The sequence below is a fragment of the Amblyomma mixtum genome, chromosome 3 (genome assembly GCF_055824585.1).
Source record: "Amblyomma mixtum isolate Tamu chromosome 3, ASM5582458v1, whole genome shotgun sequence".
NCBI lineage: Eukaryota > Metazoa > Arthropoda > Arachnida > Ixodida > Ixodidae > Amblyomma > Amblyomma mixtum.
The window spans coordinates 123697640-123718198 of NC_143014.1; the positions used below are offsets into that span (position 1 = coordinate 123697640).

Consider the following 20559-nt stretch of genomic DNA (forward strand, 5'->3'; position numbering starts at 1 on the left):
GAAAAACCCTCAAAAATTTCACTGAACACAGTGACAAACCTGTTGCACAGCTCCTTGATAATGACATCGCAGTCACCCAACAGCTCCACGTCAAAAGTAACGTGCTTCAGTGATTCTCGGTTAATTAGTATCTGAGGCACCTCAGGTGGAATGGAACCTATGGGAGAGCAAGAGAGGTGTTGGATATGAACAAACAACGCAGCTAACCAAGATTCCCTGTTGCAAAAATTTAATTCACAGCACTTTTCATGCCTTCTTTCTGCACTCCATGCATTCCATACACAAGGCATTTTGAATTAAAAGGTCACTGATCAGGACTGATGTTTAAAAAAATAAACAAGAACACTAACTACGCAGATTTGGCAGTCACAATCATCTTTACAAAATTTTAGAGCCATGCGTGTAATAAGTGACAGTAATGACAGCCTGAATTCAAACCAAAGCTCTCTTGACACAGCCAATTTCCTTCTCAACGCAGGTGAAGGTAAAGGCTCATTGAAGGAATAGAGGCACCTAATTTTTGGATGCATATTTTTTCCTCTGGATCGCTGCGCTGCATGAGTCATAACGTCGAGTTCACCTACGGCAGCTGAATGAAACTCCCTCTCATGTTGTATTTTCAGAAATTAGGAAAATTAGTAACTTCCCCACTGTTCTGACATTCCTACTGATGTCTGTACAACAATTATATAAAAAAAATGAGAACTTGGCTTCCAACATGAAATTCCGCCGAAAATGCTTAAATCCACGCTTTTTCACAATGGCGTCGGAAACTAGGGGCCTTAATCATAGGTATCATGTTGCATTTTCACTTTACTTGTTTGGTTATTTCTTTTTCTGCTGCAGCTTTAATGTGTTTTCCTGCATACCGTAGATGCAGAGAATGCATTTTAAATCTCCTGCTGACCAATCGCCATGTCCTACAGCAGTATTGATACTAACTGTGTTTTAGCACAGTGCGATGAGCTGGGCCTTATTGTGATTTGCCAGGTCCAGATGACAGGTGTCACTGCACACCTGCCAAAGCGCAGACGGGGCACATAATGTAGACTTCAAATGCAGTTCTGGACCTGTTCCTAGAAGCAAAGCTACCTTAGCTTGTGTGAGAAAACACCTTGGAGAGGACACGGATGAGATAAGCATGGCAAAACTCCCCGACTGCAATGGCTGTAATTCTGCTATTAATGACTGTTTACACAAATTTTTTTAACATCACATTCCTTGGACAATGCCTCAAATCTCAGAGGCATAACAGAACTCTCAACCAGAAGGTGGTCGGGGCCCTTCAAAGATTCAAGCTCCTTGTTAAAGTACACCTGCTTAAGACAGAGTTATATTTACACGGTTACAGCTTAGCGTGAGTAAGCAACCAAAGGTCACTTTTACTTAAGGGGGGACACTGGTCTTGAAAAGAATTTTATTAATTTAGTCATAGTTATGAAATTTTCAGGGCACATGTATTTTTGTGCGCTGATTCTAGATATGTCATTTAATTTCATGTAAAACAATTCCTTGAGCAGTTATGCACTTTTTATGCATGTATTTTGCGGAGAGTTTTGAAGAAAATTTGCTGCAGGAAATTCGCTGAAATGTATGCCATTAGGTTCTCTTGACACCAAGGAATACAATAAGGGTAAAATTATCATCCTGGCTATCATAGAACTTGAGTAATAGGGTACTGAAGCTGCCACCTCACACACAGAAATACACATTTTCCTTCTCATTTCTGAAGCGACACCTTCAAAACTCTATAACTTAAGTTCTATGATAGGCAGGAAGACAATTTCACCCTTATTGTATTCCTTGGTGTCAAGAGAACCCAATGGCATACATTTCAGCGAGTGTCCCGCAGCAAATTTTCTTCAAAACTCTCTGCAAAATACTAGCATAAAGAGTGCATGAGTGCTCAAGGAATTGTTTTACATGAAATTAAATGACATATTTAGAATCAGCACACAAAAATACATATGCCCTGAAGATTTTGTAACTGTGACTTCATTAATAAAAATTTTTTTTTCAAGACCAGTGTCCCCCTTAAACTATGATGCATATGTCTGTGAAATGAAATTTTCAATTTTCATGCAAATATTTGATTAAACATGTGTGAAGTTCTGACACCACTGGTGCACTTTCATTTATGCTAAATACACCATGTGGGCTTTATTATCATTGGCACGTGTTAAATTTTGGGCCCGATAAAAGACAGGGACACAAACACGTGCAGAAGTGCCTCTATGCGGCAGCAGTCGCAGTGCAATGATGAAACTAAAATTGTAAATTGTAATCTGTGGGGTTTAGTGTCCCGAAATGACACATGGGCCATAGTGAAGAGCTCCAGATTAATTCTGACCACGTGGGGTTTCTCAATGTGCACCGACATCCCTGAGTACACGGGCTAATTTGCATTTAGTCTCCGCTGAAACGTGACCACCGCAGCCGGGATTGAGTTCGCATCCTGGGGCTCAGCATTACAGTGCCCTAACCACTGTGCCCATGTGGCGGGGCTGGGATAAAGAAGAGAAGCCAGTGAGCACTCACTAGGAATGAGGGCCACTGGGCGCACTTTGAGCGAGGACCCCATGACAATGAGCAGGTCGCACTGGGTCTTGTCACGGCTCATGGCTTGGTGGAACTCCTGGGAAAGGCCTTCCCCGAAGAACACAATATCGGGCTTCATGACTGCCATTTCCCCACTTGCCTCCACCTCTTCTGGGCTACAGTTGGGGCAAACCGGAATGCGCTGCAAGGAGAGGAAGCCAAGCACCATTTCAATCAGTTGCACAGGATGAACCACAGCATGTACATGCATTTCTTTGCAGAGATGATGGACGCACGCAACCTGTTACTTCACTCTCCGGGTAACTCTCTGAGCACTTGAACATGACATACGCAAGTCGAACGGGCTGACCAACAACACACTCAAAGTATCCCAGGGAAAAATGCAGCCAACGGTACCTTTACCAAGGAACCAAAGCAACAGGCCACACACTTCCATTTGGGACCCACCCTGTTTTTTATAGCCTAATTATGAGCAAATAAAGCTTAGAATCCAGCTGGGGGAAAAAAAAACACATCACTGTCACGTCTTTACGTGGGGCTCCCACAAATGGATAACTGGGAACTGCAAACTGAAAGTTCTTTGCCACAAAGTAAACTACTTAAGCTGAACTTATATTCCGAACCATCACAGAAGTCAAAAAGCAGAAAACTCTGAAAATCCTCGGCAAAATACAGGAGCATTGCAGGTCCTGTCTCCTGTCTTTGGCACCTTTTTCCAAGGTAAGTGACGCGTCAGTTCCTTGTGCCTTTTTTACCTGTCCCTGGCACAACAAGCTGCCTCAGCCTAGGTTTTTGTTCCGTTTTCTTTCAGTGAAGGCTGTTAGGATCTGTTAAGATCCTGTGTCAAGATAAGGTAACTGACACATTTATGAAGTGAAATTGTCAATTACGTCCTTGTACCTCATTCACTAGTTGCATTTCTCAAAATCAGGCAGTTTCAACCATACATTTTCCCTGATAATATGTTTTTCCGCAATTATTTTAAAAAACATATCAGCAATGTTTTACTGTATACAGTAGACTCGCGAATAATTCGGATACAGTAGACTTGGATTATTCGTACTTTTGGTTAATTCAAACAAATTAAAAGATTTTGGTGGCTGGCTACGTTTTTAATGTGTTTTAAAGCCGCTTTATTCTTACCGCGATTTCTCTTAGATTTGGATAATTCGAACTTTTCTGTCGTGCTCAGATGCTCCCGCCGTGCGAAAGAGCGGTGACAAACGGATGAGTCAGGTTTGCAGCACTGCGTGAACAGAAAACCCGGCCCCTCCAGCCGTTTAGTTCCGATGCGGCCGGAAGGGGGGCCATGTCGATCGGAGTTGCCCTGTTGCGGCACGGTTTCATTTTCTGAGATTTGCTACCAGCCCGCGACGGCTGCAGCTATTCAATGCGCGTCTGCGAACTAGGCCCAACTAGGCCTTTGTGATATGTAGTTTGTGATATGTAGTTCAGATTTGATACTTAAAACACTTAAATTAACAAATGCTACACGTCAAACTTACAAAGACTGAGACATGCTATTCTGGAGGGCTTAATGACAGTTTGAATTTTATTCACCGAGCAACATTAAACATGGCCACTGTGGGTGCGAACTGACCTTGCGAACCGATGCACAGCAACTTCAAATGTTTGCCTGCTTACATTAACAGCTCAACACTGGGGTTAGTGCAAGCTACCTAAAAGCATGCATTGCAACAGCACTTTGAAGCCATTCCCTTGACTATAAACACTCTTTCTTCAACTGAGTACTCTCCCTTTCCCACCTCAGATTGCCAAATTCAATGCACCCTTTACATACCTGACTAAAGATGTCTTCCTTGATCATATTGCAGTCCACTTTATGGTGACACCTTGTGCAAGAAGCCGTGGCAAAAGAACCTATAAACATAACAAAACAAGGGCATTAGCACCACATATGCTACCTACAGATGCAATGAACCCCTTTCTTTACTACTCACGCATCTTCACCTCAATGCTGCGTGCCTGCCTACAGTCACCAACCGATTTTCTCATCTCCAACAATGCAGACTTGCACGACATTACACACCCTCTTGAGGGACTGTTAAGCACTTCAGAAGAACATGTACAGGGTCGTCCACTCTAAGTACGAACACGACGCAGCGTGGCCGCGCTCCGCAGGGCGCGATAGCATCCGGCGCGGTCGCGCATCGAAGATCTGCGGCGCAGGTGCACACGGGCCTGGAGGCGGTGCTTCGTGTCGTCTGCTACAGCGCGGGTGCGCACAGTGCTTGCTCTGCGGTGAAGCGCACCTAACTTTTCTGCATGGTTACAGCGCTCGTGTGCACGGAGACAGCACTGCGGGAAAGCGCACTAACTGCAGCGCGTTGTCGCTGGTTGCGCGTACGAAAACTCTGCGGCCTCTCGTCTCAGTGCCACAATCTGTGATATGCATGTGTTGCTGCAAATTTGTCATTTCAGGTTTGAATTGATTTGGTTTATGGGGTTTAATGTCCGAAAGCGACATAGACTGCAAGGAACGTTATAGCCGAGGACCCCAGACTATTGTCGACCACGTGGGGTTTTTCAACATGTGCTGACATCCCACAGTAAACGGGTGCCTTACGTTTCACCTCCATTGGAACGGGGCTGCCGCAGTCAGGGTCAGACCAGCGACTTTCGTTTCGAACACTTTGGCTTCTGTCAGATATATGTCAGACCCCGATTGCGGCGGCCCCGTTCCAATAGAGGCGAAACGAAAGGTACCCGTTTACTGTGGGATGTCAGCACATGTTAAAAAACCCCACGTGGTGGACAATAATCTGGGGTCCTCGGCTATAACGTCCCTTGTAGTCTATGTCGCTTTCGGACATTAAACCCCATAAACCAAATCAATTCAAACCTGAAATGACAAGTTTGCAGCAATACATGCGTATCACCGAGATCGTGCCCCTGAGACGAGAGGCCGCTGAGTTGTACGCGCAACCAGCGACAACGCGGTGTAGTTAGTGCACTTTCCCGCTGTGCTGTCCGGTTCACGCGAGCGCTGTAATCATGCAGAAAGTTAGGTGCGCTTCACCGCAGAGCAAGCACTGTGCGCACCCGCGCTGTAGCAGACGACACGAAGCTCCGCCTCCAGGCCCGTGTGCGCCTGCGCCGCACAGCTTCGATGCGCAACCGCGCCGGATGCGCTCGCGCCCCGCGGAGCGCAGCCACGCTGCGCCGTGTTCGTACTTAGAGTGGACGACCCTGTACATGCCCACGATAATTTTGGGCTCCCTAGAACCGATAGATTTTTCAGACTATTAGTTGTATATGAGCATCACTGTCATCAGCCAACTCCTCACCGCCATGAAAAGCACCATCATGGAATAAAAAAAATTCAATGTGCAGATGGACTGGCTTGAATGGGAACTGCAACTTCAGCGAATCATTGCTGGCATTCAAATTAAATGCACGGACTGCTCCTTCCGTTTGATGTCCCCAGTACCATGGTCCCGAGTAGTGGCACAGCAGCAAAAAAAACATGGCTTACAAAGGAGAGCATGCAAACTTTGTGATTTTTTTTTACCATTTGCAGGTGCTGCCAAATCTGGAAAATTGGTTGGCAATTGCAATGGCAAACCAGCAAAGTTTAGAAACAATATATCACTGTAGTTCATGTACTTCAGTTAGTTATATATGGTTAGTTGCAGCACAACCACCTACAGCCATCATGTGCCAGGCATAAGATTGAATAGAGTCAGCGGAACATGTCAAGGTGGCTCCCCTACCACCACCACGTGCACCTGTCCAGCACTAGCATGCATGTTCACCCTTGCCTTACTGCTAGTGATGCCATTATTATGAGAAGTGCAATGTGGGGAAGCCAACCAAACGAATGATGAAAAGGGTCCGGTCCTAGTGAAATTTTACAAGAGTGAGTTAGCTGCCAAAGAAAAACATTTTGCACAAAGGCGAAGTGCTCTAGGAGCATACCAATTTCCAACCATTGCAGACAATGCTTTGCAAAATAAGCATGTTCAAAGTGATATCATCAGGAATCCCAGTTACAAGGACATGTGAAATCTATATGTAAAGAAGCCTTGAAAATCCAAGCACATTCACTGCTAATTACCTTGTTTGCTAACACAAACTATGCCTACAAATTGGAAGTTCTTCGTGGAGAAAACTAAGGCACTCACCATGACATGTGATGACATTACGGATACCACAGGTTTGCTCTAGAGTATCAATGTTTTGTGTGTAGTTCCGCAGGAGTTTGTTGTTGTCCTCCAGGAGCTTTATGAACCTGTGGCTTGCAGATGGCGTGAACTGACCAGGGTATATTTCCTAAAAAGATGCAGAGAATGCCAAGGTCAATAACAATGACCATAACAAGACAAAGGTGTCTGATGTAGCATTATAACAGTGCTCCTACTGACATACAGTTTCTCTATTAGAATTCAAGATTAATGTGATAGATAACACATGGCAATACTTTCCACCATTCACAGCAGATTCCCTAGAAGAGAAAATGAAGGCAGGCAAACCAAGAAAAAAATACTATGTAGCATCAAGCAGTAAGAAACATACATGCCACATTCAAGCCAAAATACAACACACGCGAGGCTATAAAAGGCAGTTTAGTGGCAGACAGAAACATGGAAATTCTGGCAAGAATTAGTAACATCACTAAAAGTAGCATCTTAAAATACAAAACTAACTTCAATAAGGTAAAAAAAATGCTAAAATGCTAACTTCATTACAAGTAAAAGACAGCAACATGGCAATTCTGGCAAGAATTAGTAACATCACTAAGGTAAAAAAAAATGCTAAAATGCTAACTTCATTACAAGTAAAAACCTATAATGATGGGCACTTACGTGCATAAAATACCAGGAAACTGAAAAAGTAAATAAACACCCAAATAACAAAACATCTGAATGAATAACTCCCCTCTCAGCAGACGAGATGACATGCCTTTTTTAACTATAATAACAAAAATAATATAATAATTATTATTGAGGAGCAGACTCCGAGGATCACCTTAGCAAACTTGAAGAAAGGCCGTGGGTCTTTGCGGAAGTAGTGAATGTCGAACATAGCCTGTGGGTCTGGCAGCGCGGGGAAGTCCTTGCTCAAGCGAGCATAAATCCCATTTCGCGAGCGAAAATCAGGAATCCCACAGGAGACAGAAACCTGTTCACAAACCACACACACAAATTAGTCAATCTTACTTTTGTACAAACCAAGGCCCATTCACTAACTTCTATCTCTCAAAGAACTCGTACCACTCTCCAAATGGCTGAAGCAATGGAAGCAGCAGTGGCATAAACATTTTTTCTTCTGCTAAAAGCACACCACACACAGAAGTAAGATTATATGCACAGTAAAAGCTCGTTAATTAGAACTCCAAGAGACTGGAAAAAAAAAAAATGTATCGGGAGCATCTGGGGGAGTAGGACTGCTCCAATCATAAAATCGCAAAAGCCGTCTGCATACTTAATGGTGTGACTCTGAACTCCACCGCTACTGCGGCGCACCCATCATAAGCAGTACCGTCGTGTATGTGGAGGCTTCACAGCAAAAACAGCGAACCGCACACGAGGAGCACGCTGTTTTGGCATGCTGCAGAAAGGAACCATGCAGACGAAAGCAAAGGGTATGGCTCAGCTGTACTGAAATGGTGAGAGGAAAAAAAATGGAAAAGAAAACACCACCACGCCAATCAGCATCCGAAATGGTGCTCAGCTGGGTTAGGTTGACTGGCTGATGCTGGCTGGTCGAGCCAACATCGCTGCAGGATAGCGCAAAGCTAAAAAAACTGGAACCGAAGCTAAGTGGTCACACTGTTCTTGGAGAGGGGGCAGTTCATTCATCCTCGCGCCTGCCATCGGCACACATCACAGGTGTGCGAGCGACTCTGCAGCATTATTTTGACAATTTCTTGCCGTACCAGTCAGACTTGGACGTGGCCTCCTTTGGGAGTCCGTTGAATTAACCGGCGAGAAAACCATAGTGTTCGAATTAGTGAATGTCCAAAGCCACAGATTTACATGGGCGCTGGCCAAAATCGAGCCAGCAGTTGAATTATACGGATTTCTTAATTAACGGGGGCCAAATTAACGAGCTTTTACTGTATAAAGATTACGAAGAAAATTACCACCACCCACATTACATATGTCTGAAGTACAATTTTAATCAGCACAAGAACCAAATTATTGGCCTCTGCTAGTAATTGTAGCTCCTATGCAGCTGTGGAGACATTCAAGTTGCCTCCAGTGATTATCTAAGAACTGGCGCACCTGTACTACCACAGTTGAGCTGGAGGCCATGGAGCAAAAAATAGAGCTGCGAACTGAGTGTATGCCAGTAGCGATGTGCAGCATATTGTGTTAGCTGGTTCAACCGCACTTTGCGTTGCACCTCAGTGCCACATCCATTTCTGGAGCTTCCTCCACTTGATGAGTGCTTCAAGGGACCAATCTCGAGAGATCTAAGCTAGAATAGAGGCCCAGGTCTACACCTGGGCTATAAACGAGCTTAAAAATTTTAAGAGAAGGGAGGATGAAGGTTGGTAGGTAATGACCCACTGACATGCCACTCAGCGTCCCAAAGAACATGCAACTTCGCTTGGAGGCTGATGTATTCAGGACGAAGTCTCTTGTTCATGGTTAGCATATCCCAAGAGCAGCTGCACATTTAACAGGGAATTTTCTGTTCCGTCCCTATCTCAAATTTATGGTCACACCAATGTCGCTGCCTTACACAATGTGCACGCACCAAAAAATTAATCTGTTGAAAACGTGCACTGCACTCAACAGCACAGAATCAGCTACTTACACCAGCGCCAGTAAGCACAAGAACCCGCTGGCAGGTACGAAGCAGGCTGACTACATCATCCAGGGTGTTGACGTGTGCCAGCTTGGTGCGTCGAGGGGGCTCCTCCTCACTCAGCATGCTGATGAGCACCTTCCACAGGGTGAGCCGGTCAAGACTGGGGGGGATGACAGCTCCATCGGGCAGGAGACGCTCCAAAAGAGAACGGGGGTCTGCTCCCAGGCTCATCTGACGCTGCACCCAACCCATGGGCCCTGCACCCACACCACAGTCACAAGCACCAATCATTAGGGCTCTGCTGCTAGCAAACGTACAACCAAATAATCGTGGCATTTGGTTTTATGCACTGACACAGTCTATCAGCAGACCACAAACCATTCACTGAACCACCTACTTTAACCTGTGTAGAAAAGAAATGCAAGGAACAATACAATCCAACACAGGTCAAGAAGCATACTGCAGTATAAAGAATTCCCATGACCTTCACATTCTATTTTATATGTGCAGAGAAACTTCCACCCTGCCTCACTACTACAGTGATAACATTTCATTGGAATCAGGTTGGTTTGGTTTGGTTTATGGGGTTTAACGTCCCAAAGCGACTCAGGCTATGAGAGACGCCGTAGTGAAGGGCTCCGGAAATTTCGACCACCTGGGGTTCTTTAACGTGCACTAACATCGCACAGTACACGGGCCTCTAGAATTTCTCCTCCAAAGAAATTCAAGCCGCCGCGGCCGGGATCGAACCCGCGTCTTTTGGGTCAGCAGCCGAGCACCATAACCGCTGAGCCACCGCGGCGGCATTTCATTGGAATCAGTCCCGCCACATAAACACCTCGGCGTGTTTATGTGGCGAGACTGATTCTTATCTTAACTGGTCTCTTCATACCGAGGACATAATTAATATGCTAATCGCATGTCTTATCGCATCACACTTAGGTCGCAACTTTTTTTAATGTTTTTTCTAATTTGAAACTATTGCTTCACAACAACATTAATATGATCAAAACCAGAGTATGCAACACATGTATGGGACCCTACTCATGACAACTTAATAATTTCGAAATGGTGAAAAATAACTCTGTATGTTATCCTTACTAACTATAACCGCACAGTAAGTGTAACTACTATGAAGTCTAATTTCTGCCTCCCATTGCTGACATCGCGTAGAGAAGTGTTCCGTATTGCCCAGTTCGACAAGTTGTATCACCATCCTGCTCTACGTGATCACCCCAGCCAATTTATGTATCCCGCCGCATTGATCATAATGATCCTAATCACAAAGTCGGAATTGTGTCATGCAACACGAAATGCTTCTTGCAGTCATTCCTGCCGCAAACCTCATGTGACTGGAACCACCTTCCCACAGAAGTTGCTGGCACTGAAAATTACGAGAAGTTCCGCGTAGCACTAGCTAACACTGTATATACAGGGGAAGGGGAATGAGGGGCTCGTTATAAATATGACAGAAGTCAACAGCCACAGAAACCAAGAGGCACAGGGGATTTTTTAAAAAATTTATTTATTTAATTTGTGGTGTTGATCAATTTCGAATATTACTGAATATGTTATCGCTTAAAGCTAATTGATTAGAAAAGCAGAAGAAAAAACAACCACATGCCGCCGGTGGGATCCGAACCCACGACCTCCGAATTACGCGTCCGGTGCTCTACCTCTGAGCTACGGCGACGGCTGTCAAATCTTCTGCTTTCGAGGGTATTTATGTTTACAAGTAACCTAACCTTGAGAGTGTTCATCAGCGCCACCCACGTTCATAAGCAGCGGACGTGAACGTCCTGAGTTACCGCAGGTGTGACGTAGAACGTCATCGAACGAAGAGGGTGGAAGCTGCGTGAGAACCCGCTTATGCTTCCTATGGCGTCAAGTTCTGGCAGCCTTGACGCCATAGGAAGCATAAGAGGGTTCTCACGCAGCTTCCACCCTCTTCGTTCGATGACATTCTACGTCACACCTGCGGTAACTCAGGACGTTCCACGTCCGCCGCTTATGAACGTGGGTGGCACTGATGAACACTCTCAAGGTTAGGTTACTTGTAAACGTAAATACCCCCGAAAGCAGAAGATTTGACAGCCATCGCCGTAGCTCAGAGGCAGAGCACCGGACGCGTAATTCGGAGGTCGTGGTTCGGATCCCACCGGTGGCATGTGGTTGTTTTTTCTTCTGCTTTTCTAATCAATTAGCATTAAGCGATAGCATATTCAGTAATATTCTAAATTGATCAACACCACAAATTAAATAAATAAATTTTAAAAAAATCCCCTGTACCCCTTGGTTTCTATGGCTGTTGGCTTCTGTCATACTGTATATACAGGTGCTATATAACATTCATGTAACCAACTGTATTTTTTGTATATGCAATTGTATATGCAACTGTAATTGCAACTTTATATGCAACTCGCTGAGACTACAAATGATGCTGTCTGATCATTCAAAGATGCAGAGTCTTGTCTTCTAAATGTTTTGACTCTGTTCAATTGTAAGAACTGTTCAAATTCATCTGGAAGTGAAGTCATGCCTAAAAAAAAAGGGGGGGAGGGGGGGACTAATCCTCACTGTTCATGGATGCGTGTAAACACAAAACAGAGTATATGTAGTGTGCTAGAGAAAGGGCTTGCCTTCACTGGTAGGCTTCCACTCTGCACCGGCCAGGTCTGAGAGGTCCGAGAGGCCAGACAGCTGACTGATGGTTGAAGCCACCTCATCTGCATCATCGTCGCAGATGTCATCTTTGGGAGCCGCATCAACAGCACCTAGGGCTCCGAGAAAGAGGTGGCCTGAGCTGTCCACTTCGCGTGCAACGCCTGCTGCAAGACCACCATGAGAGAAACCACACCAAAATGCATAAGCCAGCTATCAAAAAAAAAAAAGCAGGGCAGTCACTTCGAAACAAAACAGTGGCATGATAAGTGTTGGATACTACTTGAAAAACAATTCACTAGGCAGATAATGTGGCCTTGCTACGTACTAAATAAACCACACATTACAAGATGCCACTGACATCGGATATATGCCACAAAGTTTTTAAATGCACACCAAAACCACTGTTAGTGACCACTGTTCAATAATGAAATTTAACCCATGTTAGAAGATTCCCAAGGTGAACTACATTCCAATTCAGGCTGCAAATAATAATTAGCATACACAAACGGTATGCTACATAGCCCTACATGTAGCATACCACAAAGGTATGGTACATAGCCCTGTCAAAATATTCCCAGTTAAAAAAAGTTCCATCCTAGTCTGGCGCTTGAACCAGGCACCGCTGCCTGTCGGTGGTAGTCACTCTACAAAGCTTACTAGAACAGCTAGCAGATGGCAAGGCAAGTCGAACTGATCACTTGATTAACACCATAATAAGCTAGGCTAGAGCATTATAACATCTGGCATTAACCAAATTCACAAACCACTGTTTTATCCTGACATGAGAAGTACAAATGGAATGCACAGAATAAATATTGCATTTATGAAGACAAATTCATTTTTTTTTCAAGCAGGCAACTGAATTCCATCTTATGAAAGAAAGGTGTTAAAGAGGTACAGACAAAGCTATTCTGTTATTACTAGCCATTTTTTTGTCATCAGTTTCGGTTGTAATCAGCGGGAGCATATGGTGTCGTCAACCCACAGATGGCTGTGACGTGTTGGGAGTGTTTAGGTCATATGACGCACTAAAACAAACAGCAATATAATCATTGCCATGTAGTTTTAATTTACTACAATGCTTAGGCCAGCCTGCCTAAACAGCTGGAATGACAACAAACGGCATATCAGTCGTCATATTGTAGTTTTTTTTGTGCCTCATGTGACCTACACACTCCTAACATGTCACAGCCATCGGTGGGTTGACAACACTGAAGCTGAAACAGCATCAAGACATTCAATTATAAATTATTTAGCAGTCGTAGGTGAATACCACGCCATGAACCATATAGATACTTGAAAGAAGAAAACATAACTATAAGTAAAATTATGAGCCTATGGTCCTCTAAGCATGTCACCTAAAAGAGACAAGCGCAGACAACAGTGAGTAATTATTTACAAGGTTAGAAAAGAACCAACCATTAAAATTAAATTGTGGGCCCCAAAGCGACACATGCAAGACGCCATAGTGGAAGGGCCTCAGATTAATGCAAGGCCCCCCCCCCTTAAAGGGACACTGAGGAGAAATTGAAGTTTGCTTGTATCAACAGAATACCAGCTCCTGATTACAAAAACGCCACTCATACTGACAACAAAGCTCTTGTAACATAGAAAAGAGCAAGAACCAAAATACAGGTATCGCCGCCACAGGCCAAACTCACAAGTACAAGCGTGATGACGTCATAGGACAAAGCAGTGTTGCTAGAACCAAAGGTTCTAGCAACTCTAGGACCCGAGAAGCCACAAATCACTGAGGCGCAGCCAATGCATGCGCAAATCTCCTTGACGTCGCCAGATGGTGCCACGTGCCCGGCAGCTAGGCACGCGCCTGAAGCATCGGGACCAATCAGCGCCTGCTCACCGGCGTTAGGCGAGCTCCCGGTATTCCGCTAGCGGTAAGAATTAAGGTACACGGTATGCTAAAGGTGTCTACTTGCAAGAACTTCTTTGACGACTTCGAGAACGAGATCCATCGTAACGCTGGCAAAGCGCCAGTGCAAACGTAAGCGAAGCGACAGTAGCGACGGCCGCAATAGCCGATAGATGCCTTCAACGTGCGGCCGGCGGCAACTTTCTTTTCCGCTGCTGCTAGGCCGCACTGCTGGCCGGCAGAAATCACGGAGTCTGCGTTATGTCATGTTCACGTCATGTTTCACGCCACTTAGTCCTGTGTCGTCATAGGAGAATCCCAAGTTTGAATCAGAGCGGCGGGAAAAAGCTTTTTCAACTTCGAATCCAAATTTCTTAGAAATAAACGCATCTTTCGCTGCCGGCCAAGTGGCAACAAAGCCATGACATGCCGAACTATCGGATTTTGCTATAAAAAAAAATAGTAGTGCTCTCCTCACTGTCCCTTTAAAGGTGCACTGAAGAGGAATCTGAACTCGTCTTTTTGCCGTGGGAACTCGATCTACACGTTCCGAGCATTTTTAGAAACTGTGACTTATTGCCCTGTGCGGCCGATTTCCCTAATTAAATCGAATTAATGTCCGGCTCCTGCCTTTATTTTTTTAATTCTCCCCGTACGGTGGGTGGAGTCGACCAACGCGGGGAGATCTTTCAGCCAGCTCCGTGGAGGCTTTGCTTTCACTTTATTTTGTTTTTTAGGTTTCTGTGAATAAATAGTTTCATTCGCAGATAATATAGCCGAAAAATAAGCCCACAGAAATAAAAATACGCGCTGACTATTTGCTTGCACAGACTACTACGTATTACTCCGCCGATGGCAGAGCGGCAAGCCGCCGCGTGAATGGGTGAAAGGCACTCCACGCGTTGGTCGACTCCGCCCACCATACAGGGAGAATTAAAAAAAAAAGGCGGGAGCCGGACTTTTAATTCGATTTAATTAGGGAAATCGGCCACACAGGGCAATAAATCGAAGTTTCTAAGCATGCTCGGAAAGTGTGGATTGAGTTCCCGCAGCAAAAAGACGAGTTCAGATTCCTCTTCACTGCACCTTTAAAGTTCTTTACCATGCACCGAATCACACAGCACTCGGGCGTTTTTGCATTTTGCCTCTATAAACACAGCCCCCAAAGCCAGGACTCCTATGACCTTGGGCACAGCAGCTGAATATCATAGTCACTGGGCTACCCTGGCAGGTCAGTGTAGTATTGGCATTTTTGATGCTAGAAATCAAAATTTCATGGTGCCTGGTCGAAAAGCATTACTGTAAAGGAGGAAATGCCTTCCAGAATTTGGCCTGCAGGGATTGTGCTTCTTGAGCTCCAAGAGTGCACGACTGCTGCTGTTGTCTTGCTCATAAGGAACCCCTTGTCAGAACTCTGTTAGCGGAAAGGGAGTAGTTGCACTTTCCCTCCATGTCATGTCATGCAATTTAGCCAGTGCGGCCCGCAAGCAACCTTAGCTATGCCGTCATGCCTCAGCACTGTGGTGCAACACTGTCGAGCACCACGCTTGGGGTGCATATAGCAGACGAACTCCTGCTCCGCAAGCATGTTTTATTTGCACGTTTCGTTCAGACTGTTGCTTTGAATCCACGTGCATTGGAGATTCGGCCAGTAGTTGCGGGTGCGATAGCCGCATGCAACTATGTCGTAAACTAAACCACTTTGGTTAGGCAGCTGCACTTATTACTGCTTTTTGAGCTGGCCGAGAAATGGGTGCGGTGACGAAAGTTGGTTTCGGGTTCGGTTCCTCTTGATTCTGGGATCAAAGCTCTGATAGCGGTCAGCAAGTGCAGCGCTTACGTGAAACCAGAGAGCCGAAAGTGATTCAGGCCCAATCATGGGCCCAATCATGAGAACTGTGACCTGGCCACTTGATAGCTGTGGCACGCCTGTGGTGCTCCTTGCATAACTGTGGACACGTATCTGCACAGAACCCTTGACTTCTGAGCTCTTCTACTTACACGACATTGGTTTAATGCTTTAGATTTTAATCTTAGGGTGACCTGCAAACTTTCTGGACAAAGTGCATCTCAAACAAGCGCAAGACGGCCACCAAAATTTGCTTAGAAGTTGAATGAAAGAATTCTTGGGCATGCGCTTTGTTTTTCGGTAGAGTCGTGGCAATCCAGAAAATGTCCTTGTCGTGGATGATGTGAAATCTGCTCTTTCATCAGCATGATACTGCAAACTCCCAAGCTGGCACGGCAACCTCGATCCCTACTAAAACAGCGCAATAATTACTGCACCTTGAGCTGTGTTATCTGAAGCAGATACAAAAAAAGAGGCCAGACACTGATGAAGCACGGACTATCATCTGTCAGCTACCAGGTACTCTCGTGTCGAATTTTGTCAGCACGGTGCAGAGTCCAAAAGTGAACAACTACCCAGCCCAGTTTGCTCTCTTAAAGATAGTTGTGACAATCTACTACCACCTTTGTCAAAAAAAAAAAAAAAAAACTGCTTTAATGCTGTAACAATTACTCCCAAGTCCAGTCTTGAGTATGCATTGCATGTAGAGGACTCTCACACGAAGACGGAATCAGCGCATTTTCTCCTAGATTTAACCAGAGCGCTCATGCATTGCACGTGCCGTAACGAGTGGCCAGATCACCAATCTCTTCCCGTGAATGTCCATGAACTACATGCGGCTCTCCTGTTTCAAGGAAGTGCTGCTGTTATTGACCACTATGTCAGCCGAGCTTTGATCCCAGAATCGAGGGGAACACAACCCGCGACCAACTTTTGTCGCTGTGCCCATTTCTCGACCGGCTCGAGCAGCGCTTATTATAATAAGCAGAGCAGTCCAGTCAAAGTGGCGTTCGTTTACGATGTAGTTACATGCAGCTATCGCACCTGCAGACTACCTGCTGAATCTCCGATGCACGTGGATTCGAAGCAGCAATGCGACACGTGAAGAAACCATGCTTGCAGAGCAGGGATTCGTCCACTCCGTGTACCCCAACCAAGGCTGCTGGCGGTGTTGCACCGCAGCACCGCGGCTGTGAGCCAGTGAAAAGCACACTTTTTCCTTTTGTTCTATATGTGTTTACACTGGACAGACAACGCACACAAGACATTTTCAACTTTAGTGCGGATGTAACAACAGTATTCATTATTGTGTGCAAACTTATACTCAACTTACTTTCATAATGGAGTGAAATGTGCATTGTTAAATGGATTTAAATGATCCTACAGAGGGTATTAAGAGTGCAATGTATTGCATTTATTCCAACTGCGCAAGACTGATGACTAATGGCTATTTTGAGGAAGGAAACAAAAAAAACTCCATGAAGAGGGAGATCTCAAATTAACTCTGAACAAAACTAAAAGCCACAACCCTCACTACTGCAGAAAGCCAGTGCACCTGTAGTGAAAAGCACCTTTTCACTGCAAGAGCACAGCCACAACAAGGAATTAATTGCAGAGCAAGACAAGACAGTTTCACCATGCACCCACATGTCCCCAGAACAGACTCACTATTAACACTCTTACCCATCCTTGCCAGCTAGATTTCAGCGACAAGTATAAAAGCACTGACATCACACACGGTAACACCATACTGCCCAAATCAAATTGGGCTAATGGCCTGAGGCTGCTTATTGCCAGCTTTAACGCAATACTTGCAATATGCTTCTTGCCTGAAGCCAAAAATAATAATGAGCCAAACAAAGTACAGAACTCTTTATTATGCATCATGAAGTGTTACTGAGTTCTCAATACCATCTTTCGATGCACCACTGCCACCATCTCCAAGTTATTCAAAAGTTGCAGGATGATGGATTGGCTGCTGGGCTGTGAGGAGGACGTCTAGCACTACTGCCCCTCACACTCCAAAGATTTGAAGAGGTAAGAAGGCAACTGCTAACCCTCCCAGATATTTCGAGCTCTGGGGATACTATACAGGGCCCAGAATATCTGGTGGTCCGAGACCCTCTAATGCCAGCATGCTACTTACGTTAGCCAGTGCTCCCCATGCTACTTGGCAGCCTCAACTCCAGATCTCACGGATTCCCAGCTAGGCTTAGAGTACATAACACGACACACAACCTTCTGCTTTACATAAGCACACGGAGTAGATAAAATAGGCGATAGACCCACCACATCAGCAAATATGTGCCACACAGTCAATGAAAACTGTTTTACATCTTCTGACGACTAAAGTGAACAATTTGGCATAGATTCATGCATGCGATCCACCTTCGGCAAGTGAATTGAAGGAACAGTTGACAAATAGAAATTTTAAAATGGGAATCAAAATGACCATCTGTTTAAAACAACTTGACTAACCCATTAATTGCTTCTGTTTAAACTGTCATCGTCTGCGAAGTGCCACCACGCTCGTTTGCAACACTTGTGAGAAAAAACCAAGTATGTGCACCATTTCATCGGACAATTACCAACACAGAAGGAGCACTATAGAGATGAAAGCACATTTGCAAGACTGATTTGACAGTATAGTGCTACCAGCCAAAAAGTTTATTTTGGTAAATTTGGTGAAAATACAGAAAGAAGCATGAAACTCTCCCTACTCTAGTGTGCTGGCAGCACCATGCAGATATCACAGACAACGTACATATGCTTAATCGTCACCCTAAGTTTGGGACAGATTTCTTGGGACAAGACATAAAATATTTCTCTTTCAAAACTTCTGAACTTCTAAACTGCACAGATTAGCCCTCAAGCAGAAGGCCATTACCATGTACTCTGCACCTCAGAAACCACACTGCAGTGAAGATAACATGAAGGTGCTTTAATAAAGAAAAATGAAGTACAGATGCAAATGTTTGCAAAAAAAAGAAAGCCAGAAGCTTTTCTTTTCCCAAGCACCACCCAAGATCTAAATCTTCTTAGAAGCAATAAAAATTAGTTCCACCACCTCCACAAGCTTCAACAGCAGATTAACAGTGTGTACATATAAAAACAAACATGCACTATGCATGCCAATGAGCCAAAAGTCCTAAATACTGTAACCATACAACTGTAATGGAGTAGTTCTAACGTTCTAACACCTTTCCACTTCTAAATGCTACTCAAGACAGCCGGGTGGCCTCTAGTAACTACCAGTTTCCAGAAACCACCAAGACTGCGAGCTGCCTACACCGCACAAAACAAGTCACAAAGTAAACCGAGGTATGTGCCTTAGCACAAAACACTAGCAATAATAAAATAAACCTGTTCTGGAAATGCATGTGCCATGACACACATGATGTTCTCTCTTGACTCACCAGCTGACAGTCCATGACAGCATTACCTTTCAGACCATTGTCCTGGTCACCCAAGTGAATGGGTCTACCTACCATTCTTTTGTGGCAAAGTGTAAGCATGGTGCAAAAGGCTGCAGGTACAATATTAAATACAACAGACCTCAACTTGGATCAAAGTCTGTAGCTGAAAGCAACACTAAATATGACTTAAAAGAAACAAATAGAAATTTTCTGCTATCATAGTAAGATTAGCAAATACACACAATAATACCAACATCACCAAAGTTTATTTGGCATTCAAAATTTCCGTGAACTCACATCAGCAACAAACAGTGCAGCCTCATGCACATCACGGCTTTTCGTCAAAGCAAAAAGAGGGAATTCTGTATTAGTACGCGACAAAAAATTCCTAGCCCCACAACGAAAGGTAAACCTCCGTGCAGAGAGGTATGTTTTCTAAACGCCCTTCAAGAGCGCGCACAGATACGCAATTCGAACGTCCCGCCGCTCACCTGTCACAAGGTGGTCATTATCCGGACACACTCCATCAGCACTGACGAGATCACCGCCAGTAGTGGAGCTAAGTTCGTGAAAACCGGAATCCCCGTTGCACATTTCTGAATTTGCGTCGCTGGATGATGTTACCTCTGCAAGCGGCGAGACATTAAGAGTCAGAAAATGCGCGGTACCTACCTACTAGCGACACCAACCTGCGAGTACGAGTACGCGAAGTACCGTTAGACAATTTAAAGCATCTAATCCACTCCAGAAAAATGACACCCCACAAACCGGCGAAAAATAGAAATTACTGCGAGAGAATTTCACGCCAAGCGAAAACCAAGAGAACGATATAGTCTGAAAGCAAGCAGAACGAGGGATCGACCGCACCACTGTCATCAGCTGATGAAACCACGGCACAGCGCGATGTAAACAAACCAACGTGACAGTACACTAAAAATCCAGTCTTCTATCGCGCCGACAGCAAAAAAAAATAAAGATACACAAAATTTAGACCTAAATTCGGGATTAATCACGCAGCATGACATGGGGCTCCGGCAGCGCCAGTAACGGGGCAACCCTTGCGAGGCCGCGTTCGGCCATTCCTCCCCGGCCAGGCGGGTAGCACTACGCTAGGCCTAGCGCCCGCCGCTCATCCAATGAGCGTAAGCCAAGCGGGCAAGGCTTGCGGGAGCGCCGAGCGCAGGCCTGATGGCCTATCGGACAAGCAAGACCACGTTCAGAAGGGTCAATCTTACCATTTGCCGCATCCGACGCAAACCTTTGGCGCTTAAACTCTTTCGGGGGCATTACTACGTCGTTAGGTATACTCAATCCGAGAAGATTGCTGTCGTTTTCCAACCTAGGGCGTTTATAAGCAGGCGATGCACTCGATGCCTCTCGTCGGTCCGCCATCTTTACAAACGTGATGACTGCGCATGCAC

At 45.0% G+C, this 20559-nt stretch overlaps 1 protein-coding gene across 3 annotated transcripts in view; it reads right to left on the reverse strand.

Annotated features, from left to right (window-relative positions):
* Positions 1-20559, reverse strand: part of Sirt1 (NAD-dependent protein deacetylase sirtuin-1) — a 28243-nt gene that overhangs the window by 5811 nt on the left and 1873 nt on the right. The window contains exons 1-9 of one of the 3 annotated variants that reach the window (XM_089581054.1): positions 20374-20559; positions 19630-19764; positions 11979-12164; positions 9346-9596; positions 7549-7701; positions 6705-6852; positions 4361-4440; positions 2539-2740; positions 40-157 (exon numbers count right to left, since the gene is read on the reverse strand). In XM_089581054.1, the coding sequence (XP_089437180.1) occupies positions 40-157; positions 2539-2740; positions 4361-4440; positions 6705-6852; positions 7549-7701; positions 9346-9596; positions 11979-12164; positions 19630-19764; positions 20374-20530 (1430 nt within the window). In that variant the 5' untranslated portion in view covers positions 20531-20559. Of the gene's footprint in view, positions 1-39; positions 158-2538; positions 2741-4360; positions 4441-6704; positions 6853-7548; positions 7702-9345; positions 9597-11978; positions 12168-19629; positions 19765-20373 lie in introns of all 3 variants that reach the window. The other 2 variants (XM_089581053.1, XM_089581055.1) reach the window with 2 other exon arrangements.